Source organism: Drosophila busckii, unplaced genomic scaffold (genome assembly GCF_011750605.1).
Source record: "Drosophila busckii strain San Diego stock center, stock number 13000-0081.31 unplaced genomic scaffold, ASM1175060v1 hic_scaffold_27, whole genome shotgun sequence".
In the NCBI taxonomy this organism is placed as follows: domain Eukaryota; kingdom Metazoa; phylum Arthropoda; class Insecta; order Diptera; family Drosophilidae; genus Drosophila; species Drosophila busckii.
In genome coordinates this window covers 20,254-46,691 of record NW_022872737.1, presented here as the reverse complement: position 1 = coordinate 46,691, position 26,438 = coordinate 20,254, and the positions used below count along the sequence as shown (strand labels likewise).

The 26,438-nt window shown below is 42.5% G+C and overlaps 5 protein-coding genes across 5 annotated transcripts; 1 reads left to right on the top strand and 4 right to left on the bottom strand.

Moving 5' to 3' along the window:
* Positions 1 to 1,873: 1,873 nt before the first annotated feature.
* Positions 1,874 to 9,778, bottom strand: LOC108608389 (serine/threonine-protein kinase Tor). Its single transcript, XM_017999741.2, has 5 exons — positions 9,310 to 9,778; positions 9,030 to 9,247; positions 8,386 to 8,955; positions 7,596 to 8,323; positions 1,874 to 7,540 (listed from the first exon to the last, which is right to left on the bottom strand). Exons 1-5 carry the CDS (start codon positions 9,533 to 9,535, stop codon positions 1,906 to 1,908), a joined length of 7,377 nt encoding a protein of 2,458 aa, XP_017855230.2. The 5' UTR covers positions 9,536 to 9,778; the 3' UTR covers positions 1,874 to 1,905.
* A 514-nt stretch (positions 9,779 to 10,292) lies between these two features.
* On the top strand, positions 10,293 to 13,592 carry LOC108594214 (V-type proton ATPase catalytic subunit A). The gene is made up of 5 exons (XM_017979321.2): positions 10,293 to 10,357; positions 10,708 to 10,830; positions 10,942 to 11,639; positions 11,697 to 12,674; positions 12,729 to 13,592. The coding sequence occupies exons 2-5, from the start codon at positions 10,755 to 10,757 to the stop codon at positions 12,819 to 12,821; spliced, it is 1,845 nt and encodes a 614-aa protein (XP_017834810.2). The 5' UTR covers positions 10,293 to 10,357; positions 10,708 to 10,754; the 3' UTR covers positions 12,822 to 13,592.
* Positions 13,593 to 13,969: 377 nt separating this feature from the next.
* On the bottom strand, positions 13,970 to 15,403 carry LOC108600888 (pyrimidine-specific ribonucleoside hydrolase RihA-like). Its single transcript, XM_017988710.2, has one exon. It carries the CDS (start codon positions 15,107 to 15,109, stop codon positions 14,033 to 14,035), a length of 1,077 nt encoding a protein of 358 aa, XP_017844199.2. The 5' UTR covers positions 15,110 to 15,403; the 3' UTR covers positions 13,970 to 14,032.
* A 321-nt stretch (positions 15,404 to 15,724) lies between these two features.
* Positions 15,725 to 17,104, bottom strand: LOC108601644 (pyrimidine-specific ribonucleoside hydrolase RihA-like). The gene has a single exon (XM_017989547.2). The coding sequence runs from the start codon at positions 17,005 to 17,007 to the stop codon at positions 15,931 to 15,933; it is 1,077 nt and encodes a 358-aa protein (XP_017845036.2). The 5' UTR covers positions 17,008 to 17,104; the 3' UTR covers positions 15,725 to 15,930.
* Positions 17,105 to 20,306: 3,202 nt separating this feature from the next.
* On the bottom strand, positions 20,307 to 26,392 carry LOC108608068 (BUB3-interacting and GLEBS motif-containing protein ZNF207). Its single transcript, XM_017999261.2, has 7 exons — positions 26,261 to 26,392; positions 25,759 to 26,066; positions 25,377 to 25,656; positions 24,887 to 25,310; positions 23,833 to 24,171; positions 21,204 to 21,330; positions 20,307 to 21,145 (listed from the first exon to the last, which is right to left on the bottom strand). The coding sequence occupies exons 1-7, from the start codon at positions 26,299 to 26,301 to the stop codon at positions 21,018 to 21,020; spliced, it is 1,647 nt and encodes a 548-aa protein (XP_017854750.1). The 5' UTR covers positions 26,302 to 26,392; the 3' UTR covers positions 20,307 to 21,017.
* Positions 26,393 to 26,438: the final 46 nt, after the last annotated feature.

The window sequence follows — 26,438 nt, the reverse complement described above, 5'->3', positions numbered from 1 at the left end:
ATCGTTCGATTCATAAACGGTTTACTGCTGCATGCTTGTTTTGGCTTAAAAACAAAGTTGTATCATTATATTTTCATATAATAATTTTAATCTTAATATATATAATAGGCATGAAGTACTAAAATCGGAAGCGATTTCGCTGAGTTACAGCTTATCAAAGAGTTACAGCTAAGTCCACAGAAATTTGGCATGTTTGTTTAATATTTTGTGGATAACTTCGCCAAATAATTTGTATATCATACAACCTTATACTCCTTTTAGTTGTGCTTTCCACGCCAACAAATTGTCGTATAAAGCATATGGATCGGATTTTTTTTAACTGAGTTATAGCTATGCAAAGTTTGAAATTAAACAAAAAGTTACTCTTCAGCATTGGTTTTCGCCATTAACTTAGTCAAACAACTTATTTATTGATCGAAACACAACAGCATAGGTTTATTTATTATCTCATGAGTAAATTAAGCTTAAAAACACTTCTGTGCGATTTTTTTTGGCTTAGATATAGCTTCTCAACGTTAGAAAGTGATAAGAAATGAAGACGGCAAAATTTTTGGAAAAATTTACAGGGGTTTCATCACGTTTTTTGCAAAAATATTGAAAAATCGTAGACTTTCCAAGCTTGAATGCATTTTTATTCTTATGCATCTCAACGAGTCTAACAAGGCATGAAACTCCGCAGTCGGATGCAATTTCGCTGAATTAACGGCTTATCAAAGTGCGATATCTCACAAAAATTTCCTTGTTAGTTTATTTTGTTCATAACTTCGCCAACTAATTTTTATCATACAACCTTATACTCCTTTTAATTGTGCCTTTCACGCCAACAACAATTTGACGTATAAAGCATATGGATCGGATTTTTTTTTAGCTGAGTTATAGCTTGCAAAATTCTGAAATTAAACAAAAGTACTCTTCTTCCAGCATGTTTCCTTGCCATAAACTTTTCAAACAATTTATTTATTGATCGAACTCAACAGCATATGTTTATATTAAGTATCTCATGAGTAAATTAAGCTTAAAAACACTTCTGGGCGTTTTTTTTTGGCTGAGATATAGCTTCTCAAGTTAGAAAGTGATAAGAAATGAAGACGGCAGTATTTTTGGCAAAAATTACAGGGGTTACGTCACGTTTTTTGCCAAAATACAAAATCGTAGACTTCCCAAGTTTGAATGCATTTTTATTCTTATGCATCTCACCGAGTCTAACAAAGCATCACAGCTCCGCAGTCGGATGCAATTTCGCTGAATTACGGCTCATCAAATGTTGATAACTCACAGAAATTTGTTTTGTTTGTTAACTTTTTTGTTTATAATTGTTTTTGATGTTGCACGTAGCGAGGACTTCCAGGACAGCTGAGATGAGCGCGCATTCGAGTGTGAGCCGCTCGATGAAGTGAGCTTCACCTGTTCTTGGGGGAAGGCTGAAACAGAAATAAGGATCCTATCCTCTCTGTACAAATAAGAACACGTTTGTTTCGATTTGCATTCTTTTTATTTGTATCTAAACAATATATCTACATACATAACTTTTACATTTAGTAAAAATAAATAGTCTAAGCCTTAATATATATAGTAATAATAATATAAAAGGAACATCTAACTCGAGCCTACAATCCCGCAGCGTATCCGAAGTTCCATTAAACAAATTTCAAACTATATTAATCCCATTGAAATATTAGATTACAGCAGCAACTGTTTGCCCAGCAAGAAATCCAAAGAGAATGTTTTACAAAACATGTTGTGGAATTTAATTGCATTTGGAATTTACAAATAAAGTTTTTAATTGAAAGCGTAATTCTAAATATAAATTATACATGGTACAAATAAGTAGAACATTATATATATATATATATATTTATTTATATAGTATGCAATATGTATATGTAAACTTTGCTCAGTCTGCTATTACCAAAAGGGACACCAACCTATGTAGCACTGGCAAAGGTTCTCATTATTTGTGGCCTGCTGTATGAGCAGCTCCACCTGCTGCTGCTCGGTGACACCGTCCTTGGTCTGGAAATCTGTGCCCGTCAACTTGCAGTTGACTCTTTGGATAACCATGCTGGCCTTGCTGTTCGTCACATCCGCCACATTGTTCGTGTAGCCCAAGTGCAGCTGCTGTGTGGCATCATATGGTTTCGATTTGGCCACCGGATTGCTCTGCAGCAGCGATTCTTGGTCCAGGGAGTTGCTGGTGCTGCCAGCGCTAGCTGCTGTCGTCGTTGTCGTCGTGTTGTTGGTGTTCGTATCATTGCCCTTCTTGTCCACATCCAGCAGACGCCAGTTGAGCAGCGGATCGTAGACAAAAGCCTCCAGCACAGCCATCAGCGAGTCCTTATTGCGTCGCAGCACCAGCATGACGCTCTCGCAGGTGCGTCGATAGGTGCCCTCAATGCCAGTGACTTCCATGGCATTGATCAGCATGCGCGTCAGCCTAAACGGAATCTTCTCCGGAAACTTTTCGCGCGTCATGGCCACCTCAAAGCAATCGCCAAAGTCAATGTGCAAGATTTTGCCGCTCATGCGGTCCAGCATAAGATTGGAGGGATGTCTATCGCCCAGGCCCAGTATGTAGCCCACCATGGACATGACCGCCAGCGAGCGCGTGTAGTTGTTGCGCCGCTCGAACCACAGCTCCGATGAGGGCGACTTGAGCCACAGCAGCTTGGCCAGGTCATCGCCTTTGGTCTTGGACAGCGCATGCTCGAACACCTCAATCTTTTGCATCAGCGTCAAGTGATCGTAGTCGGGCGCATAGTTGAGCATAGTGCGATGCTCCTGGTTAAGTGCCACCTTCTTCTTATCGCGATAGTCGCGTATGAGCGTGTGCAGCGTATCACAGTGGGGCACCCAGCCGATGAGTCCTGAATTTGTGCTCAGCGGTATGACCGCATAGCGTTGTATGGCCAAATTACGCCGGAACGTATCCGGATCATCCAGCAGCAGCGTATTCACCAGCGAGAACAGCTGCATAACACGCTCGTCCTGACGCAAGTCCTCGTGCCCCTTCAGCAAATACATATAGTCCTTGCCATTGGAGCCGCGTATGCAAAGCTTGCGCGGACGCTGCTTGGAGGTGATGACCTGCAAATTGGTTTTAATATGACTGATGCGTATAAGCTCCTGCCCGGGATTATAGGAGCCCGGCACGGCCAGCTCCAGATCCTTGCAGGTCATCAGTTTGGGTGAGACATAAGGCAACTCCAGCGATGTAAGTTGCGGCAGCTGCCGCGATATCTTCTGGAATATATGATAGTAAATATCCCAAGCGCGATCCAAATCCATCAGCACAGCGGACGTCTTGTAGCGCTGCGTCCACTCATAGGCCTCGGTCAGCTCGCGTCCATAGGCCTGCGAGAATGAAGTTTCCTTCAGCGTCTGTGGCCCACGCTCCAGCATGCCATGCAGCGGCTCCAGAATCTCAAACATGCCCTTCACATTGCGATCGCCAAAGTAGAGACGTGACGCCTCCTCCAGACCTTCGTGCCACTGCTCGTGCCAGAGAATGGCCACGCGTATGAGCTCCTCGCTGCACATGACCGCCTGCTCCACCAGCACGGGCGAATGCTTGCGCATGGAGTCCAGAATCTTAAAGGCAGCATTTTTGCGCGCCAGCGAGGCGGACTTGGAGGCCACGGTCAGCGGATAGACTAGCGCCTGCGGATGGTTCTTGCCAATGTCCATTAGCAGCTGGTGAATCAGCTGTCCCACCAGCCGTCGATGCGTATCGATGCGCGCTATCAGCTGCGGTATGACCTGCAGCCATGTGTTAATCTCTATCAGCTTCATGCCCGACAACAGTGCATCGTAGACCTCCGCATGGTGGCCATAGTCGAACCAAAGCGTCAGCAGCCGCAGCGTATCCTGCAGCGAGTTGCCGCGTATGAGACTAATCGAGCGGAAGAATCCCTGGACGGCGCTCACGGCATACTGTTGGATAAGCCGCTCGCTGTCCAGGGTGAGCTGCACGCCCTGCTTGTCCAGCTGCTGCTTGTGCGCCTGCACCACCTTGAAGTTCATGTACGCCCACAGATGCCAGGCCTTGTACCAGTTGGGATCGTAGCTGGTGGCCTTCTCGAAGCACTCCAGCGCACTCTGCACAGCCTCCGGTTCGGGCTTGGTCTTGTGCTCGTTCAGCTTGTTCTGCCAGCTGGCCAGGCGCAGATAGCAACGCGCCATGAGCCGCTGATCCTGCACCTGCGTCTGCGCGCTGTAGTTCAGCACGAACTGACGCAGCTTGTCGTAGGCTTCCTGCAGACGCGAGCAGCCCGCCAGATACTTGGTATAGGCGTAGCTAACCTGCGGCTGTGCAATGGGCAGGCACTCCAGCGGCTGGCGCTCCGGATCCTGGCCCAGCAGCATGACGAGCGTCTTGTAGGACAAGTGCAGGGAGCCGCTCTTGCGGCAGAGACTAGCGTACTTCAGCCAGGTGCGTATATCCTCATGCGGCTGCACCACCAGCGAATGCACCTGGATAATGCGACGCCAGTCCTCCACCAGGCGCTGGCCGCCCTGCAGTCGCTTCCACCACATCGCCTTCAGCGGCTCACGGCGCTCCGGTATAAGTTTGTACTGCATCACCTCCTCCAGCTCTGCGAGCATCTGCACGCAGACCATAGCACCGTAGGCGCGCTCATAGGATTCGCCCGCCATGGAGGTCAATTCGGTGTCGAGCAAATCACGCGTGGCGTCTATCAGACGCTGCGCCGACTCGTAGTCACCATGATGCACGGCGAGCACAGCCCGATAGTAGCTGCCATCCTGTGTGTCCGCCGGAATGCAGCGCACATACTCCTGCATGCACTCCCAGTCCTGCAGACCCCAGGCGGCAACAGCAGCCAATGGACTGGCGCGTGTGCGCGCCTCCAGACTCAGTCCGCTCCACTCCTGTTTGCACTCGCCGCTCAGCTCCGACCATTCACCCAAAGCCTCCAGGCAGCGCAGCCGTCCCAGTCGTGTTTCCAAATCACGCGAGTCCACTAGATTATACTGACGCAGTGCCTCCTCCCAGTTGTGCAGCTTCTCGTACCAGCGGCCCTGCACATTGTATTCATTGGCCGTCTTGCGATAGGTGGCCAGCAGTCCCTCGGCCGCCTCACGCTGCTGCAGCTTGTTGTTGATGAGTATCAAGGACTCGAAGACGTGCGCATCGCGACGCTGCACAAACTCCTCCTCCTTATAGCGCAGCGCCTTGGCATAGGCGCGACAGGCCATGGCGCGTGTGCCCAGCAGCTGCATTTCGATGGGTATGGGATCGCGATCGCAGTGCTCCATGAACTCGGCCAAGTTGAGTATGGCTTGGGTAATCTCTGGCATGTCCGTAACCTGCAGCGCCTGCACCAAGGACTGTGTCAGCTCGGCACGCTGCTCACGCGACAGCTCCGTCCAGCAGCTGATGAAGGCGGCATTGAACAAATCACGCAGCAGTGCATCATAATCCTGGGCCAGAGCACAGCAAGCGCGCAGCGCATGCGAAGGCGACTCCTTGAGCAGGCCAATGGACAAGCGCTTCAGCCACTCCACCCAGTCATCTTTCGAGACGCGCCGCGTCACCTGCCAAGCTGTGCGCAGCACCTGCGTGGACACCTTCAGGTTCTTGTTGCTGCTGCTGCTGCTCGAGTCCAGCACATAGGGTTCGTTGTACTTGGCCTTGAGCTGGCGCTGGCTCAGCTCCGTGCTCAGGCAGAGCTCCAGCTCGGCCAGCGTGCTATTCGATTGTATGCGATTCAGTAGCTTCTCATATTCGGCATCCACAATGCGATGCTTCAGCAGCGTGCGCTGCACCATGGGCACAAACACCAGATACTTGCGTCCCAGCTGCTTGACCAGCGCACGCAGCGTCGCCATCGCCTGCTCGCGCAGCTCCGGCTCCGTTTCCAGCACACGCACCAGCGGATGTATAATGCGCGAGCTAAAGTCCGTAAAGTCCAGCTGACAGGCCAGCTGATGTATTGTCTCCAGCGCCACCAGCGACACCTGCGGCAGCACATAGGGCGAATCGAAAAGCTTCACTATGGGCGGCACTATCAGCGGCAAATAATAGCCCAAGGTGCAGCCAAATTTCTGCAGCGCCTGCAGCAGTCGACGCGTCACGTGGCGCTCCTTGGAGTTGTCATGCTGCAGCACTCGCAGTATTTGTGGTATCAGCTGCGCAAAGTAATCGCGAAATTCACAGCCGAGCGCAACGGCAATTTGTTCAATGAGATTGATCAGCGTGGACTGCAACGGAGTGTTAATGGTCCAGAACTCTTTGATCAGGCGAAAGATGTCGTCCATGTAGCTGATGATGTGCAGCTTAACAAACGCCACCAGGATAGCCAGCTGTTGAAACAGAAACTCACGCAGATTGTTGTCCGCCGTGCGCACATTGTCCAGCAAATTGGGCAGCACCTGGGCCAAGTACGGCACGCATTTGATGCCCAGACTTTGGAAGATGAAAGTAACCGCCTGCACCACACTCGTGTGCTTGCTGCTTAGCGTGGGATCACGTAGAATACGCATCAATGCAGCTATAGCCACTGCTGGATAATATTCATCCAGCGCATTGTTCATATTCACCAGCAGCTCTGCTGTGGATATATCCTGACTCTCATCCGGTTTGCCTTCGCTGTAAGCAATGAGCACATTATCCTTTTGGCTGTCAATCAAGCCTTTGTTCATCTTGTGCTTATACGGATCCATTGCGCCCAGTAAGCCCAGCACGCGAATCGTTTCCCGGCGTATAGTGCGTCGCTGTTCGGTCTTCAGAAAGTTAATCAGTATGTCTATGAGCACGGGATATTTGTGATACGGACTGACAACGCGTCCGGTGGCGCTTATTAGCTGTCCCAGCGTCCAGAGTGCCACGCCACGCTTATCCGGACTGCCTGCATCGCCCAGCATTTCCAGCAGTATGCACAGCAACTCATCTGCCCACAGCTCCATTTCGTGGGAGCCGCCGTTTACCTCCGCCAGATCGCCAATGGTGCGCAGCACGCTCAGCACAACGCCCGGATTGGATTCCGGCTCATGCAGCATGGGCACCAGCGCTTTGAGTATGGGATTCATATAGGAGCTTATCAAACGCGGCGTGCTTATGACCAAATGATCCAACATGCGTGCACTTTGCTCCTTGTTGCGACTCATGCCAGAGTATTTGAGATCCGTAAGCAGCTCGATCATCGTAGTGCGCAGCTTGGGCATCACATAAGCCGGATTCATCGAAGACAGTCGCCCAATGGTCATCATGGCCAACTCGCGTATTTCGAATATCTCATCGTTCAGCGTTATGAAGAGCGCATTGAGCGATTCCGGCTGCGCCAGCTTGGCATCAAAGGTGCCATCCAAGGAGCGTAGAATGCAGACACGCACATTGCAATCAAAATCGGTTATAGCCACCGTAAGCAAACGTTCGATGACATGCGAGACGGTATCGCTCAAGGTCTTGGAGTCCTTCATGCTGGTTTCCGTTTGCACAGCCACCTTGAGTAATCTCGTGCAGGTTTGCACCGCCTCCAGGCGTATTTCCTGCTGTTCATGCACTATATAGAAGTCCGCACAGCTGTAAGGCAAAAGAAATTGGATTATATCTTCGAACTATAGTTAGAGCCACTCACCGTTGCACAAAGTCCAGCATGTTGCGCTCCTCGAAGCTAAATGTGCCCAGAGTTTTGAGTGCCAGCACGATTGTTGCCGTATGCAGCATAAGCGAGGCATCTATGCTGATCGTGGGTAGCGTAGCATAGGGATTCGATGGCATTTTGTTCATAAGCACTTGGGTGAGTACGCCGACGAGTCCGTCTGTGATGTCCTTCTTCAACTGCGGCACATTCTCGGCCAGCTCGCGCAGACAAACGGTCAGAGCCGGCGACAGGCCAGTGTGGAACATTTGCTCCAGTATGTCACTTACATCGTCCGCTATTTCAGACTTGACCGCATGCGCCAGCAGTGTAATGCAAGCAAAGACCGCTGCATCCACAGGTGGTTTACGTTTGCTAGCCAAATCCTTGGCTGGCAGCGCCTGCTTGACGCTGCTCATGATGTTCTTCAGATGCACCTCAATGTCGCTTTCCACGGCCACAGCTATGTAGCCGATGGTTACATATGCCACATTGCGATCCTTCTCCTTGCCTCGCAGTATGGACATCAAATGTTGCACGCATATTTGCAAATATTTCGCCACAAACGCCTCCCGATTGAAGGCAGCTAGGCGTGGCAGTATTTGCAGCAGCGCCTGCTGCACATAAGGAGATTTCGAGTTGCGCTGGTCCAGCACATTGTCACAAATGGTCAGGAAGTTCGCCTTGAGTATCTCGTGCGCGTACGCCGACTCCATTACGTTGTGCTGCAAAGTAAAAGAGAAATTGCATTAGTCACAAGTGCCAGATTTATAGTTGATTGGCTTACGCTATTTAACTTATTGCTGCCATTGCCATTATGTTGCTCCACCTCGAGCGGCAGCTGGCGGCTGCCCAACTTATCCACAAAAGGCACTTTGAGGCGCGGCACTAGCGTATTATGCTGACTAGACGTCATGCTGGGGCCTCCCATCTCCAAGAACTTGTTATGGTGAGGCCTAGGAAACAATTGCTTCAATGCATTATAGCGTCGCTCCCAATTTGCATTGGCACAACGAAATAACTCGTTGAAGACAATGAGACCACCATGTATGCGATCATCACGCGTCATGCCTTTTTGCTCCTTGCCTGTAGAGACCTCAGCGTTAAAGCTATTGCTGGCCTCCTCGTAGCAGATTTTATACCATTGCGGCTCGCTGGACTGCTTGGTATTCTCACGCTGAGCGGTGACAATGAGTGCGGCGCGTAATGCTTCGCCGGCAGACTCCCGTATGGCAGGCTTGGGGTCAAAGATAGCATTGAATATATGCTCAAAGAAAGTCAATATCTGCTGATAGAAGTATGTGGGCAGTGCTATGGCCAGCTCACGTAAAATAAACACAGCAGCATGACGACGATACTGTAAGAAAATTAAAATAAATTAGTAAATTGTCAATACAATTAAAACGTGTTTGTTTTTCTTTTACTGTTTACCTCTTGTCTGTCGCCACTGAGCATTTCAAACGCCTTCTTAATGTCGAAGTCAAATGAATCGGCGCCCTTGGACCCAGGCATATTGGCCAGCTTGACCAGCGAGCGTGCCGCAATCTCCATTACGGACACATCGTTGATGAGTAGCAGATCGCGCAGGCGATTGAGGTAAGGAGAGATGCCTTTGCGTGTTATCAGGCCATCTCCGCTTATCAGGCACTCTGTGAAAGAAAAATGATATTTATATAAACATAATATGAGTTTGCTTGTTATTAATACGAACTCATTGCCAGCGCGCCGCCTTTCTTTTCGTTTATATCGGCTGCATTAACCATATTAAAGATGTGATGATCAAATTCGTCGAAAAATTGTATCAGCTCTTCTTGCGACATTTCGCGCATTTCGGTTTTGACGTACAGGAATAAATCCTGCGCCGCCTTGTTTTGCACATTGCGATTACGGGATTTGAGACCATTGACGAACTGCTGCACTTTTGATGAGGTCGACATTTTGATGATCCAAATTTAATTGGGCACCTTCCCAACTGCAAGCAGGTGCACTGCGTCCCGTCTGTTCAATGCTTTGAGGTTATAATTTTCTTGCCCGGTTCTGGGTTTTGTTTGGGCACGTAATAATCCACAGCTTTGCGTGCGGCACCTTCACATGTTGATCGCGCGCTATGCTGCAATATTTGTAGCTATATTTATTATATTTTAATTGTTTTTCGCGTTGCTTTAATAATTTTGCTGCTGTTTTGCTCTCTCAGTTCTAGTCAGTGCTGCCAACTTCGCTTTTTCCCAACCAGATCTGACCGTTTTTGAAAGTCAAACCGCGGGAAAATTTTGGAAATTGCCAAAGAGAGAATTATAAGTTTTTAAATAAAGTTTTCAGTTTTTTTACTACATTTTACTTTTGTATTCGCTCCTGTTACAATGTAAATAAAATGCATATATTTAAGCAAAATGATTGCAAGTAGTGACTGCTCAGTTACTTTAAAACTGTACTTGTATAGGTGCGAGCAGAAAGCAACAGATATGTACAAGTGCAAGCAAGATAAAAACAAAAACTAAGAGGCATACTGGATGGCAGTGAATTGGACATACACAATATATCGATATAACAAAAATATCCATCTTACTTTAACATTTAAAATAAATTAAATGAAATATCTAATTAATAAAAAAAATGCATTTATTTTGTATAGTCTATTAGTGGCGACACTGCTTATCGATATATATGTTGGTTTGGCCTATCGGAAAAACTCTGGCGCTGCCAATCTATGCAAATGAAAACTCAGTCTGCTGAGAATTTTCATAAGAGCTGAAACAAATGTGAGTAAAAGCGAATTTCCAACTAGAAAAATCCTTGTGCTCATATTAAAAAACATGTAACTAATGTAATCAAGTGTCTAAAAGAGTGCCAAAAGTGCAAAGTTTCGATAGCTGTGTTTTTAATTTCAAAATACCTGACAACGGATATTGAAAGCGTTAAAATCGTGTTGGGGAAAAATCGATGCTGGCTGCGGGGGTGTGAAAACTCTAGCTGGGGGCTGCTCGACAGCTGCATGCAGCAGCGCCATCTAGTTTTTTCAATTAGCCATAAAACAAGCGTGCAAATAGTGTGTGTTTTGTTTATAACGAAAAACAATCTTTTTTATTTTGCTCCTATTGTTGACATTTAGCGCGAACGAACTTGACCGTTGCAGTTGAAACCAAATTCACCTCAACTATGTCGAACCTGAGGAAAATGAAAGACGAGGAGCGTGAATCAGAATATGGTCGCGTATATGCCGTCTCTGGCCCGGGTAAGACGTCACCTTTGTCCTTCATATGCTGACCTTACCTTAATGCGCTGTTCTCATTTTCTTATCTCTTCACGCCATCACAACGCATTTAAATCTATTTTTTCACCACAGTCGTAACGGCCGAGTGCATGTCCGGCTCTGCTATGTACGAGCTTGTGCGTGTCGGCTACTATGAGCTGGTGGGTGAGATCATTCGACTGGAGGGCGACATGGCCACCATTCAGGTTTACGAAGAAACTTCCGGAGTTACAGTCGGCGATCCCGTGCTGCGCACTGGAAAGCCTTTGTCCGTGGAACTAGGTCCTGGCATTATGAACAGCATTTTTGATGGTATCCAGCGTCCACTGCGCGACATTGGCATCATGACCAGCTCCATTTACATACCCAAGGGCGTCAACACGCCTGCTTTGTCTCGCTCTGTTATGTGGGAGTTTAATCCGTTAAATGTGCGCGTTGGCTCTCACATCACCGGTGGCGACTTGTACGGCGTGGTGCATGAAAACACATTGGTCAAGCAGCGCATGATAGTGGCGCCTCGTGCCAAGGGCACAGTACGTTATATTGCGCCTGCTGGCAACTACAATTTGGAGGATGTTGTGCTGGAAACGGAATTCGATGGCGATATTACCAAACATACTATGCTTCAGGTGTGGCCAGTGCGTCAACCCCGTCCCGTGACGGAGAAGCTGCCAGCCAATCATCCTCTATTCACAGGACAAAGAGTGCTTGATTCGCTCTTTCCCTGTGTTCAAGGCGGCACCACTGCTATTCCTGGTGCATTCGGTTGCGGCAAAACTGTCATCTCCCAGGTAAAGTGCCAGCTTGATCTGCCAAAGCTTTTCTTATATTATACCTATCATTCACAGGCCTTGTCCAAGTACTCCAATTCGGATGTTATTATTTACGTCGGCTGCGGTGAGCGTGGCAATGAAATGTCTGAGGTACTGCGTGATTTCCCGGAACTCACTTGTGAGATCGATGGCGTTACGGAATCCATTATGAAGCGCACTGCCCTGGTGGCCAATACCTCTAACATGCCTGTGGCTGCTCGTGAAGCTTCCATCTACACTGGCATCACACTCTCCGAATATTTCCGTGACATGGGCTACAATGTGGCCATGATGGCTGACTCCACATCACGTTGGGCCGAGGCGTTGCGTGAAATTTCTGGCCGTCTTGCTGAGATGCCTGCGGATTCTGGTTATCCTGCGTATTTGGGCGCTCGCTTGGCCACTTTCTATGAGCGCGCCGGTCGCGTCAAGTGTCTAGGCAACCCAGAGCGCGAAGGCTCTGTGTCCATTGTGGGCGCTGTCTCGCCACCTGGTGGTGATTTCTCTGATCCTGTCACCTCTGCCACCTTAGGTATTGTGCAAGTGTTCTGGGGTCTGGACAAGAAGCTGGCTCAACGCAAGCATTTCCCTTCCATCAACTGGCTTATCTCATATTCCAAGTATATGCGCGCGCTGGACGAATACTATGACAAGAACTTCCCAGAGTTTGTGCCTCTGCGCACAAAAGTGAAAGAGATTCTGCAGGAGGAGGAAGATCTCTCTGAGATTGTACAGCTCGTAGGCAAGGCATCGCTGGCCGAGACCGACAAGGTTACCCTGGAGGTGGCCAAACTGCTGAAGGATGACTTTTTGCAACAAAACTCTTACTCGCCATATGATCGTGTTTGTCCCTTCTACAAAACCGTGGGCATGCTGAGAAATATAATGGGCTTCTATGAGACGGCACGCCATGCTGTCGAGTCCACAGCCCAGTCGGACAATAAAATAACATGGAACACCATCAAAGAGTCGATGGGCGGCATTATGTATCAGTTGTCTTCAATGAAATTCAAGGTGGGTTAAAGTTTGCAATACAATTAAAATAGATTCTAATGCATTAATTTGTAGGATCCCGTTAAGGATGGCGAGCAGAAAATTAAAGCAGATTATGATCAACTGTATGAGGATGTGCAGCAGGCTTTCCGAAATCTTGAGGACTAAGCGCCGTAGCAACAATTTGAAGGCACTAAATAACATTTTAAACAAATACCACACAAAAAGAAAAACCAAACGAAATAAGCAACCAAAGTTAGGTTATTATTCGAATTCCCCATCAAAGCTAGTCATATATACATACATAATGCGTAATAAGATATTTGAATTCAATTTAATATTTAAGTTAAACAGTTTAGCACAGTTGCGTCAGGCAGTTAAATCGAGTTGCACTTGATGAAGCAAAGAAGGAACAATGAATAATGTATAACAAATACCAAATAGCAAAAACCAAATCCAGAACAGAAGTTGACAACAATGACAGAGGAGTTAAGAAAGACGAACAATAATTAGCCTATAGCGCAAAAGTATGTTGTCCACTAAACCAGCCATATGAATAGCATGCATAAATATATATAAAAATGTATGTGCTATGTTAATAATATGTTTACATACAAAGTAAATAATTATAATTCACAAGCTATTAATTGTTAGTAAAATTCAAAATCGTAAATTCGTCAAAGTTATCTAATTGTGTTCTCTACGTAACTGTAACTACAAAACTACTAACAACTATTTAATGTTTTTTGCCATTGCGTGTTACAAACAAACAAGTTAAACCAATACGAAAATTATATTATATATACATTATTATATTATATACCTTTAAAAACGCAATAATTACGTAGCTCAAACGCATCTACCTATTACGAATAAATTGTGGGCGTGTTTGCAACTGGAGCTATGCGAATAAAAATGTATTATGAATGTTAACACTTATCAAAAAGGGGCTTTTGTTTTTTACGATCAATACACGCGCCCCTTCGAAATCCGTTAAGCTTGGCAATAAATTAATGATTAGGGCTGTTGTAATAATATTAGGAATGCCGCTCCTATTATTAGTTTTATTTTCGTTTTTGAAGATTACTTTTATTTTTCTAGGCTTTTCTACAAATCTTTTGATCAGGGCCTATATATTTTTATGATTGCATATGACGGCTCTCGTTAATTCGTAATCAGTAAGTATCAAAGCCTGCACTTAAGATTTGTATTTATTTTTAATTCTGCTCTGAACCATAGCAACAACATCGATAGACTTCTGTTGTAAAACCTAAGTTTATCTATAGACGAAACCCCCTTCAGATAATGCTGTAGAATTAGAAATATAAACATTTATTGGCGTAGGTTCTATTAAAAAAACATTGTTATCAAGCTTTCGTTTAGCAGGCTTGCGAATTATCAGCTGCTTTCCACAATTGTTCTATAGTCACGTCTTTTATTAGTCCACCAGTCCAGCCAAAGATTGTGCGCCAGTGTTTGGGGTTTAGACGATAAATAATACGTGCGTTGGCTTCTTTGCCATGCAGTGAGTCAACGACTTCTCCTTTCATATGATCTAAGACCAGCTGGCCTCTGGTATTTGTACCGCTAAGTTCAATAGTTGCGTAATACTCCTTTACTTCTTCAATGACCAGGTTTGGAAAGAGATAGGCAGCAACCAAGACAGCATCACATGTCAGCCATTTAACAAAATCCTTGAATACTTTACGCTCAACGCGATTCATTAGCTTCATGAATTCTGTGGGCACAGCACCCAATACATCAAATCGCCAGCTCAGTGGAAGATCCATGTTGGTATCAATACACGGCTCCCAGGGCAGCAGCAGAAGTGGTTTCTTTAATCTTTCAAACACAACGCAGGCGGCCTCTGGATCCATCATGAAGTTAAATTCGCCACTTTTGGTGACGTTACCTTTTCCATAAATATTGCCACCCATTACATAAACATTTCCAACTTTTTTCAAAAAATCATCTCCATAGAGATTAATACACAGAGCAAAGTTCGTAAGAGGGCCAACCAAGATAAAATCCAGTTTTTGGTACTGAATTGCCAGTCGATACATGGCATTTACTGCATGCTCTTGCGTTAGTAGCTCCCGCTCATCTACTTCAGGATAATCTCCCACATCAAACAGTCCGTCTATGCCATGGAAATCCCATGAAGGCTTCCAATTGGGCGGTACAAACGCATCCCCACATCCTTTGAATACTGGAACATCTAACCTGTTCATAGTTTTTAGCACTCGCAATGCATTTCTCGTCGTGTTGTCCACACTGGCGTTTCCTCGAACACATGTAACGCCCACAAGCTTGAAGCAATGTGGTGCTCCTGCCACAGGTGTTTTATCTTTCAAGGATTGTACATAGTCCTCTGCTCTTAGTAGCATTTGTAGAGCCCAAGCATCATCATTGCCAATGTCGCAATCGAAGACAACAAAGCGCTCCTTCTTTTCCATTCTTGTGCTGAATAGCAAGTGTTTGCTTTCTTCTTGAAATTAGTAAAAACAATGGCTTTCTTTTAGCCCGATTGACATTTTGATCGAGGGCACTGACCATATACACATCGATTTATAGATAATTGTTAACAAACCCCCTTACTTTGATACTGTAAAATACTAAAGTTGATATCGTCAAACGTGAAAAAACGCTTTAAAAACTATTAATATTTTAGCCTTATATTCTTATTAGATTAAAATATGCCTTTGGTATCTTTGAGATATTTTCCATACTGCGTAAACAATGTTTTTTTTTAAGCTCTGTTTTTTTCTTTTGGTAGACAGCTGGTCTGTAAGGTTCTGCACTGTTAGTCAACAGTCACTTAACAGAATCACAAAAATCGAGCGGCCGCCACTTAGCTCTTACTGTAGTATACGATCGCCAAGTGAAGTTGCAGTTTTAATTTAAATGACTTAAAACGCAGCTTGTATAAATATAGTAGATTTTCAACTTTTGTATAAATATATTGAAATATAGTTAGCGGTTGTAAATAATAAACAGACTTCAATTTCAACTGAAAACTTAAAGCATCAAAAATATATAACATAATTTTCGGCATTATCAGTAGATTGTTTTATTTATAAGACCTAACATTTATTCTATTTTGGATTTGCAACAGCTTTGATTACTATTATTTACTGCCTTTTTAATTTGATTTATTAAAGAATATCTGTAGTTGATAGTTTCAATTGCCATAAGGGCACTAGATAATTGCATACACCAAAAATGTTGTATTTTGTTTTTGCAGATCACGTTATCATGACATTGTATATGGTACTCTCTATGCCTTATCAGAGTGCTGGAATATTTCTTCAATGCTTACGCCTGGTAACCCACCAGCCCAGCCGTAAATAGTGCGCCAGTGCTTTGGGTTAAGGCTATAAATAATACGTACGTTTGCTGCTTTGCCGTGCAAGGCGTCCACGACCTCGCCCTTCATATGATCCAGTACCACTTGACCTCGAGTATTTAATCCGTATGTTTCGACGGTTGCGTGATATTCTCGCTGCTCTGCAATAACAACAGATGGAAATAGAAAAGCGGCAACCAAGAGGGCATCACAGGTTAGCCACTTTTGAAAGTCTTTGAAAATCTTGCGTTCGCAATGGTTCATGAACTTAATAAAATCCGTTTCGACGGCGCCCAAAACGTTGAAGCGCCAGTCTATGGCAAGATCCAAGTCGGCATCAATACATGGCTCCCATGGTAGCAGGAGTGCTGGCTTTCTTAGTTTCTCAAATACAATATATGCCGCCTCGGGATCCATCATAAAATTGTATTCAGCACTCTTGGTGACGTTACCTTTTCCATAAATATTGCCACCCATCATATAGACATCTCCAACTTTGTCCAAAAATGCATCTCCGTAGAGGTTAATGCACATGGCAAAGTTTGTCAGCGGGCCAAGCAGTATAAAGTCCAATTTGCCATGCTGACAGGCCAAGCGATACATAGCATTAACAGCATGTTCCTCCGGAATTAGTGATTCATTTACTTCCGGATAGTCACCAGCATCCCCTAATCCGTCCTTGCCATGGAAATCCCAGTATGGTTTCCAGTTGGGCGGAATTATAGCATCGCGACAGCCTTTAAAGAGAGGTATATCCAGTCGTTTCAATGTGGTCAGTACACGCAAAGCATTTAGCGTTGTGTTGTCCACATCAGAGTTTCCCCGAACACAAGTTATAGCCACCACCTTAAAGCGCTGTGGTGCTACTGCTTCGGGTATCTTCCCCTTTATAGATTGCACGTATTCCTCAGCTCGCAAGAGCAGCTGCAGAGCCCAAGCATCATCGTTTCCAACGTCACAGTCAAAGACAACATGCCGCTCCGTGTTTTCCATTGCGCTGCCGATCATCAAATGCTACTGCTTATCACTATCGTTGTATATATCAACATTCATTCGGTTTTCAAGTTTATGATCTTTAATTAAACAAATGCACCACATTATAAAGCAAAACTCACCACTCATGGGCAATCACGACGAAACGTAAACATAAGAAAACCAGCTGATCGGTAAAACTGTGAGTGCTCTTTAATCGAAATCAAAGACCGATCACTTAAGAGCCGTTACTATCAGAATAAGCCTTCGTAAATTTAAATATTAATAGCTTGTTTTAGCAAACGTATTATATATTTGACTAATCTGTATATCAAACACACTTTTCATATTCAAATATATATTTGATTTATTAAAATTCAATAAGTTAATTTAAAAAGAAGAGAACAATCAAAACATTAAACTATAAATTTTACAAGTAGGCAATATTAATATTTATGCTGTTTTTGTTGTTGGTTTTTTTTATATTTATATAAAAGAATGTAAACAATTGCTTATAAGTTGATTGCATGTTGTAGTTAATCTTAAAAATCTGTCATGTGTATTTTGAGTTTGTTTTGTAGAAACATTTTCTGGTACAAACGCTACATGTAGTTTATTTTGCTCTTCACATTTTCAACATTAAAAACTGTTATCATTATGCACTTACTATATTTTTATAATAATTGTTAAACTCTTATATATTTTTTTTTGTTTGATCATTTGCATTTGCACTAGAATTTCCGTTGCATTAGCTAATTGTATAATCGCAAAACTGATTGAAAACTAAAAGCTGAAAACACTTAATATATAGTTTAGATTAAGTTTTAGTTTTAGTTAATAAATGCAACAAAAATTGTCAAGAGCTTGCCATTTATTATTATTGTGGTTTTTGCTAAAGGAAAGCTTCTCAGTTCAAATGGGCGCAGCAATAATCATCTTTGGTAACAGAAAATAATATTTGTATAACTTTTAAATATTGTAACTGATTGTTGCGCATGCCCATCAATTTTAATGTTTAAAACACAAAACAACTAATTTTATTTTAGGTTTTCAATTAATATAAAACAAATTTAGAAAACAAACTTGGTTTAGATTGATTTAGCGCCTGATGTTGCTTGACTATGATGTGGGCGTGGCTATGAACGCCTCCTGGGTTGTGCAGCTGATGAAAGCTAATATTTTTTTATATGTTTGTGTGTATGTCTATGTGTATATGTAAATAGATAGTTAGAGTTAGTTAATAGAGTGCAAGACAAGGACCAAAAAGTCCAACAGTTGTTTTTCACCAACTGTGATGTGCTGTACCGAATTGGATACGCGTATTATCAAGGGGTTAAGAGTTACAGCACATCGCCTGCGTCTTTAGAATAGAATAGTTGGACATGCAGTTTATATTAATAGAGCACAGTTTCTACTGTGTTTGGGTGTAAAGAACGCAGGGAACTTTTCGCTCAGCAAAATTAATGTGACACGCTTTCGACTGACTGAGCAGACACTTACAGGTTGCGGGAAACAATTATAACAATAATAGATAGATAATAGTATGTTAAGTATACTTTGATAGAGCTTTGGGCTAGTTACAATCTGCACAATTTCAAAACATTTCTATATTTTAGTTGTCAGCTACTCGCGTGTCGCCCAGCGCAGTTACAGACATTGGTGGCTACTATATTGAATTTTTTTTATAGATATTTTATATGTATAGAACACACCTAAAGCGACCCAAGACAGGCGGCAGATAATAGATACATTTAGCAAAAATTTTGTTGTTCATTTGTTTGCCATCAAACATTGCGTGCTGTTTTATGAGTACAGTTATTGTTTTTTACGATATAAAGTGTAGATTTACAGTTAAAGATAGAGTAGCAAAAACAAATGCGTTGTGTAAAATAGAGACCGCAACCAATAGATGAGTTCCATATAAAAGTATATGCAAATGTATATAAATTTGAAAAACAACAATCTACAACAATGAAAATGAAAAACACTTTTCAGTCAGAAGTATTTACAGAGTTGCTAACAGAAGTAGAAGTAAAGTATCTAATGTTTCATATTTAAAAACTATGTAGTGTAGTGTAGTGTAGGTAGTAGAGTGTAGTGTGCGTATGTGTATAGCCACCAAATCTTTGGAGTTGTCTGTACTGCAGTGAGGTACTCCCGTCTGAAGCACGCCGTTGTAACAACACAGGACGCCTCTCGATCAATCGGAACGAGCTGCGCCCATAAAGCATTGCGGCGAATATGCCAGACCCGAGAGTCCAACATCAATTTTGCGCTAAACTGTTCAGGAGCTCTAAACAGTCAATCACTTGTCATTGCTTAATAGTTAATAATTTTAATATAGTTACAATACATATATAGTAAGTAGACATGATTGATTAAACGTATAATTAAGTTGTAGGCATTAATTTTTGTTATGGGCTTGGGGGGATAGAGAAGTACATATGCGTGAGCTAGCCCAGGGCTAAGACTGGATCTTTTGCAAGGGAGTATTTAACAGATCTGACCGACGACCGTTAAGCAACAATTTAAACTAACTAAAGCCTGAGCCTAAGAAGCTATGTGTGTTAAACCTTGATTTAAGGAAGCTGAAGTTTGAACAAGTTAACTATATATGTATATGTATATGGAAGAGCGCTACAATAACAAAAGGAACTAACTATTGTTTTGTTGTAGTTGATAGATAATAAAATGTACTTACTAACAATGTGCAATTTGTAACTGGAAACATTAGGTTGTATATGCAAAAAGTATTCTAGAGTTTATATATGTTTAGTTTAGTACAATACCATAACCAAGACAATTATATATATATATATATACGAGTATATGTATTTATGTATTACAAAAGAAAATAAATTTGTATGTAGATACCTGGCTGATGAAGTTTTGCGTTTGCATCGCTAGATGCTTGACCATAATGAAAGTAAAGAAATTATAAATTGTATATAAGAGATTGATTGTGCTTCACTTACGTTTCAACAAATTTGAAAGATGACACTTTGGGTAGGAAGTAGAGTAGAGTAGAGTAGGGGGTTTTATAGCAGTATACAGAGTAAAACAGTTGTGAGCAAATTCTTCTAAGTGCTACGCACATATAGATACCCAAGAAATATTAAAAGTAGACACGACAAATTGTACGTACGTGTGTTGGTTGTGGGATTTGTTTTTTTTTTCGGTTTTGCTATAGATTGGTTTTGTAAAATGAACGGTTCTGTAGGTTAAGTAGTAAGTGCCCCCAGAGCGCTGTATGAAACTAAAAAATAAATATATATATATTGAATATATTTATATAGTGATAAAGAAAAAGAAAGATATTTAAACAAATATGAATGTTATATTAATAGGTTAAAGAAAAAACGATTATGGTACATATACAGTTAGATGTGTAAATGTATTAGAAGAGATAGAGGCGCAATATAGGAGATCTAGATAGGCTAAAAGCTACAGTTTATAGTACAGCAATGAGAAGTACAGCTGAAGCGATGCGGGCGCTTGTGGAACACACACACATGTTTTAGCAATTGTATTAGTTTTTGTTCTTGTTGTTGTTGTTGTTATGCACATACAATATTTAAACAATAACAATAGTCAAAAGCATTAGAAAACCAGTTGGAACTATAAAGTTAACAGTGGGTGCATTAGAAATGAATAGTAAGATATATAAAACACATTAAATTCTCACTACGCATAACGTCTGTTAGTAGTTGTGTGGGTGGGTCTATGTGTATGGGTGTGTGTGTGTGTGTGTGTCTGTCTGTAGGTGTGTCTAAAAACTGTTATACATTGAAAAATAAAATATATATATATAGCTTTGGCATAGCGTAGCTTGAGTATGACAACTTGCTTGCTGTTTATGATTGCTTTGAATTGTTCACTGCGTTGAATCGTTGAAGACGCTCTCTCTAGTCGTGGAAGAGCACCGATAACGGTAGACCAACCAATGCCGGTTGCGGCTGCAGCGACGTCAGTGCTGGCCGTGGCTGAAACGTGCGGGCTGGATGCGGGGGCGCCTGCAACAGACCCGCTGGCGCAGCAGGCAGGCATCATCTAAAGCGTGGTTGCATCATCTGCAGCATATTGGGATGACCGGGTAGCATGACACCCATCCCTGGCATAGGTATGGCGCCAGCTGGCAGTCCAGGCAAACCAATCGCCTGCATGGGCAGCAAACCTGCAAAACTCAAATGTATTAAGAATCGATTTCAAATATTATCTTATGATCCACTCACCTGCGGGCATGCCGGGCATTGGTCCTGCACGCAGCATATTCCCACCTATGAGTCCATGTGGTCCAATGGCAACGGTGCCGGGTCGCAGCATGGGCTGCATCAGTTGCATGTGTCCGGGTAGTTGCATCTGTTGTTGTTGTTGTTGTTGTTGGTGGTGTGACGTAGTGTAGCGTAGAGAAAAGATATAGAAGAGCATGATTGAGATTTGTTGCATTCATTGTATTGCTTTTTTATGGGACATATGGTTGTCTGTATATCGAAGCCATTGTACACAAAATTAGCTAAGTTTGTTATTAATAATGTTTTGTTTTCATTTTTTTTCTTTGTTGGTATTTAGAATATATTAATAATAAGTTGGTTTTTTTTTTGCATACTTAATGTATAAATAGATATGTGTGTGTATTTTGTTGTAAGTGTTTATATGTGTGTGGTTATTGTAACATTTGCATCGCATTACAAATTACAATGAGAGAGAGATAGAGAGAGTAGAGACAACTAAAAGAGAGCAAGACCAAGCGGCAATTTTCTCTTTACACATTTGGTTCAATTTCTTCTTAAAATACACAAATTAAACAAATTAGTTATAGTTACTATTTTTATATATGCAGACAATTAAAAATTAAATTGTTTAAAAAAAGGAAACGTACTTACAATTCGAAAACTGAACTGACGACGATGTAGGGAGTTTTTTTGGGGGAGTGTTAAGATCGTAACGCTGCGATCTTGAGTTCAAAACACAAAAGTTATATTCTTTTGAAACTTTCGTAAAGTAATAAAAAAATATATGCTAAGTTTTATATGGAAAAGTAATAGTTTTGTTTACTAACCAGGCTCAAGTTCCAAATCTAAATTTTGTTAGAATGGCAAAATGTTGGGCGTGTGGTGTGTTTCAAAAGCTTTGAGTGAATGGCTATGGTAAGTTAGTAAGTGCTTAAAGAGCTGAACACCCAGTATACCTAAATTTGTTCAGCTCTTTGTACGATTCGGTAGACAGTAGGAGATTTTAGTGTTATCAACAAAAAAACAAATAAAGTAAATAATTATAAGTTACTAATAGTTATGCGCTTGTACATACATGTATATATGGTATATATAGTGTTTAGATGAGAGACACAAAGAAAAATGAAAGTATGATATTTAAATGCAATATACACAGATGAAAAACATTTAGATAGGAATCGTATTGATAGTCTTGTTGTGTGGGCGTGTATGTGTGTTTGTGAATCAATCAACCAACCAATCAATCAATCAATCATTAACCAACCAACGCAGCAACCATTACGACAAATTCAAAGTAATTTTATAAGAATTATAATTGAATGGAAATGTACTTACATGGCTTGCATAGTTAACAACTCTCAACATTACGTTAACGTTATTAAAGTAAACGTATTATGTTTAACGTTAATGCACTTGCAAGGCAGTACGTACTAATCGGAACTTTCTTTTTTGTTCTTTTTTCTCTATATGTATATCATAGCCGTTTATCAATTGGGAGAACATTGGGGATTAAAAGAGCTGTGAGCTGGTGATGATAAGGCAATGCTTTTGATAGGAACTGTGGGATGTGGAAGGCTTGTGGATTGGCGTGTTTGTGGGTTGTGGGTGAGATGGGAGAGCAGAAGTAACTTGCTTAGACTACTACGAATAATACTTGCATAGTAAGTACGAGTACGATGATTACGAATATTTATGTATACATATCAATATTTATAATGGAAGTTTTGGCTTTTACTTATCTTTCAGAATTTCGCTTTTGCATATTGTGCTAATTTTTGTTATATATTTGTTTTTATACATTTATATATATGGAAAGTGAAGTGTACAAAAATACATACTGTAGTTATTACAACTCTTTGTCGGCCCTGCAATTGCTGGCAATTGTTTATCAACACTCAACTGTACTGCACTGCAATTATTATAATGTTAACTTTTAATTTTGTTACTGCAACATTTATATTAAAAAAAAATAAAATAAACTAAAGAATGTAAACAATTTCCATCGGTTTAAATATATATTTAGACTACATATGTACATATATGTAGAGTTAAGTCTATGCTAGAGCTGGTTTTAGATATTTGAATAGTTAGAGTTGGACATTTTGTGTATGTTGATTGAAATGCTAAGCATAGAGAAAATCAAGGTGATCGACAACAAATGCCTATGAAAACATATTTATATGTATAGCTAAATAAAAAAATGAGACCTAAATCGAGCGTAATATTTTACAGCTGTCAAAAATTAAATGATAGCAAAGATTAGAAAAATAAGTTTTGGCAAATAAAAATCTTAACCAAAATCCACTCTGTATGTTAGTTACATTATAAACATTTATAAAACAATAAAAAAAAAATGTTGTTGTCGATCAGTTTTTCAATAAAGATAGCTAGTATTGATGATTACGTAGGTGATGAAGAGCATTTCTGATATATGAGTGACTCTATGCTGGGCATAACTAGACTTAGCCCCTAAAGCGCAGATGGCCAAATGGTTGTAGTTGACATATTATATAAACGACTTAGCCATTTTTCAGTTTCAGTTTGAGATAGTTACAGCATTCAGGATTTTAGACAAGTTGAGAAAAGTAGAGCACGTTGCTGGCAGCGAGCGCCAAGTTAGAAAACTTACCATGCCCAGACCAGCGGCAGCTGCAGCGGCAGCCGCAGCTGCACCAGGATTTGTGACAGGACGTTGCACTGCTTGTAGACGTTGCAGCATAACGGCACGATTAATCTCCTCCAGCTGTTTCGCTTGTTGCTGATGTTGCGCCTGTTGTTGCTGCTGCTGCTGTGCCTGTTGTTGTTGTGCCTGATGTTGCTGCTGCTGCTGTTGTTGTTGCTGCTGCTGTGCGGCAACCGCTTGTGCCACCTGAGCCTGCACATGCTGTGCGTGCGCCGCCTGGACCTGTGCAACCTGAACGGCCTGTGCTTGAGCGTGTGCCTGCGCCACGGCCACCAATGCGGCGGTCTGTAAATAAATTTTGGTGAATTGTTGTGCTTTGGCAAAGAAACAAAATTTTTGGATCCATATAAAATATATATTTTGTTATAATCTTTGCAAATTCGAAATGCAGGCACACCGGCGCAACAGGAAATCCGTCTAAGTGTGTGTGTGTGTGTGTGTGTGCATGCATATTTAAATATTTATGCGTGTTGTGTGTGGGTGAGTTTATAGCACCTTAAAGTTTAATTTCTTAGTTAAAATTGAAAGCCGCCGTTTCGTTTTTGTTGCCATTAATTTGTTTGTTTAATTAAAAAATTGTACAGACATATATCATACTATATGCTAAAGTTGTTTGTTAATTTCTTTTTACTATTCTGTTTTCATATTTCCGTGTTTCCATATGCCGGTCATTTAGGTGTGTATTGTGTTTTGTGCACGCATTCTTCGAAATTGCAAAAATAATTTGAAAATCGTACAAAAACAATTACAAAAAAAAAAAAAAAACAACAAGAAGAAAACAACAAATATAAGAGCTTAAGGTCTGCGTGTATATAAAATGGAATCCTTTAAATGCGTAGCAAACGCCAGTCAAGCAGTCTCAGTAAAATCTCTTGTTGTTGTATTTTTTTTTTTTTTTCTTACTGTCTGTCTGCTTGTTTGTTATGTATTTGTCTTTTGTACGCGTGTCGTCTGCTCATTTATATTGACTATGGTTTCTATAACTATGATAAGAACTCACTTCCTGTGCCTTGGAGATCGCTGTGCTCACAGCGATTGCGTTCGCAGCGGCGGCGGCGGCGCTACCCGTTGGCGAGATGCCCGACAGCGAGGGTGGCGGTGGTGTTGCTGGCATTGATGAGGCATTGCCGCCAACGTGATTGCTGCTCCCACTGGGGCTGGTAATGTTAGGCGCTGAGGCAAATGCGGCAGCCACCCGCGCCAGGTACTTCGGTTGTCTAGCGCGCAACTCTTCCAAGCTCGCGTCATCGGCTGGATGCATAATCTTTGTACTGACTGCTCCAGCAGCGCCACCAGCTGGGTTTGCTGCAGGCGGTCGACCCTGAGTGTGTGAATCTGTCGCAGCGATGGGCGGAGCGTTGGACGCTGCACCAGCGCCAAGACCAGCATTATTTGTGGTAGGTGGAGCACTTATGGTGGCATTGCTGTAAAATCAAATCAAGTACAAATTGTTGCGAAGCTCAAAGCAATGGTATCTATGCTTTCCCCACCTGTAAGCCGGAAATGTGGGTTTTTGCTGTGCCATAGCGGCAGCATGTTGCTGCTGCTGTTGGTGATGATGATGGACCACAGCTGCGGCTGCTGCCGCCGAGGTAGTTGCCATTGCTGGGAAGATAGGACGCGGTGGCATCATATGAGGTGCCATCATTTGCATTGGATAGGGAGGCAAAGGCGGCATATGCTGCATCATACCCATGCCGTACTGGCCCAGCATATGTGGCGGCATCATGTTAGGCGGCATCATCATTGGCGGAGGCACAGACATGGGGACTGCAAAAGTAACAACATTAGCACATATTTTACCCATTACACACATACACATAATCAACTAATGCCACTTTAAACTGAAATGTGCATGTTAACTTTGCTCACATTCAACTTTTTTCTTCGCCGCCGGCTCATCATCATCCGAATCAGACTTGCCGCCATTCTTTTGCCGCTCGTGATCACGTAAATCCTCTGCAGGTATGCCGTCCATGCCAAATATTTCGATTTCTATATTGGATCGATTTGGCAGTGAGTTTGGCACCTTGTCAACTGTCTCCTTGTGCACCTGCATGCAATGTATTGACAAACCCGGTCCAGTGTACAGCTTCTTGTGGCAGATGTGACACTTGAAATGTTTCGCCTTCTGATGCTGCACAAGTATCTTTTCATCATCGAACTCACGATTACAGTACCTAAGTTAGTTGAGTAGTTAAGGAAAATACACAAAGCTTTGCCGATTCCGGCACACAGCACCCAACAACACTTGACATTACATAAATTCACATGTGTGTGTGCGTGTGTGTGTGTGCGTGCGGTGGAACAGCGAATACATATACAAAGTCAGCGAGGCTGAAAAAATTTGGTTTTGTTTGTTTGAAAAGGATACCAGCACCAGGGTTTTGAGGCCTTCTTCTTTTTACGACCCATATCTTTAACTTTATTTTAAACACTTGAAATTGACGACACGCCTACTTTAAAGCTATTAAACATATATTTTTTTTTTGTTAAAAATGAAAACTATAACAGGCGTCGTGTCGGTATTGGTATCGTGAGAAAACAAAATG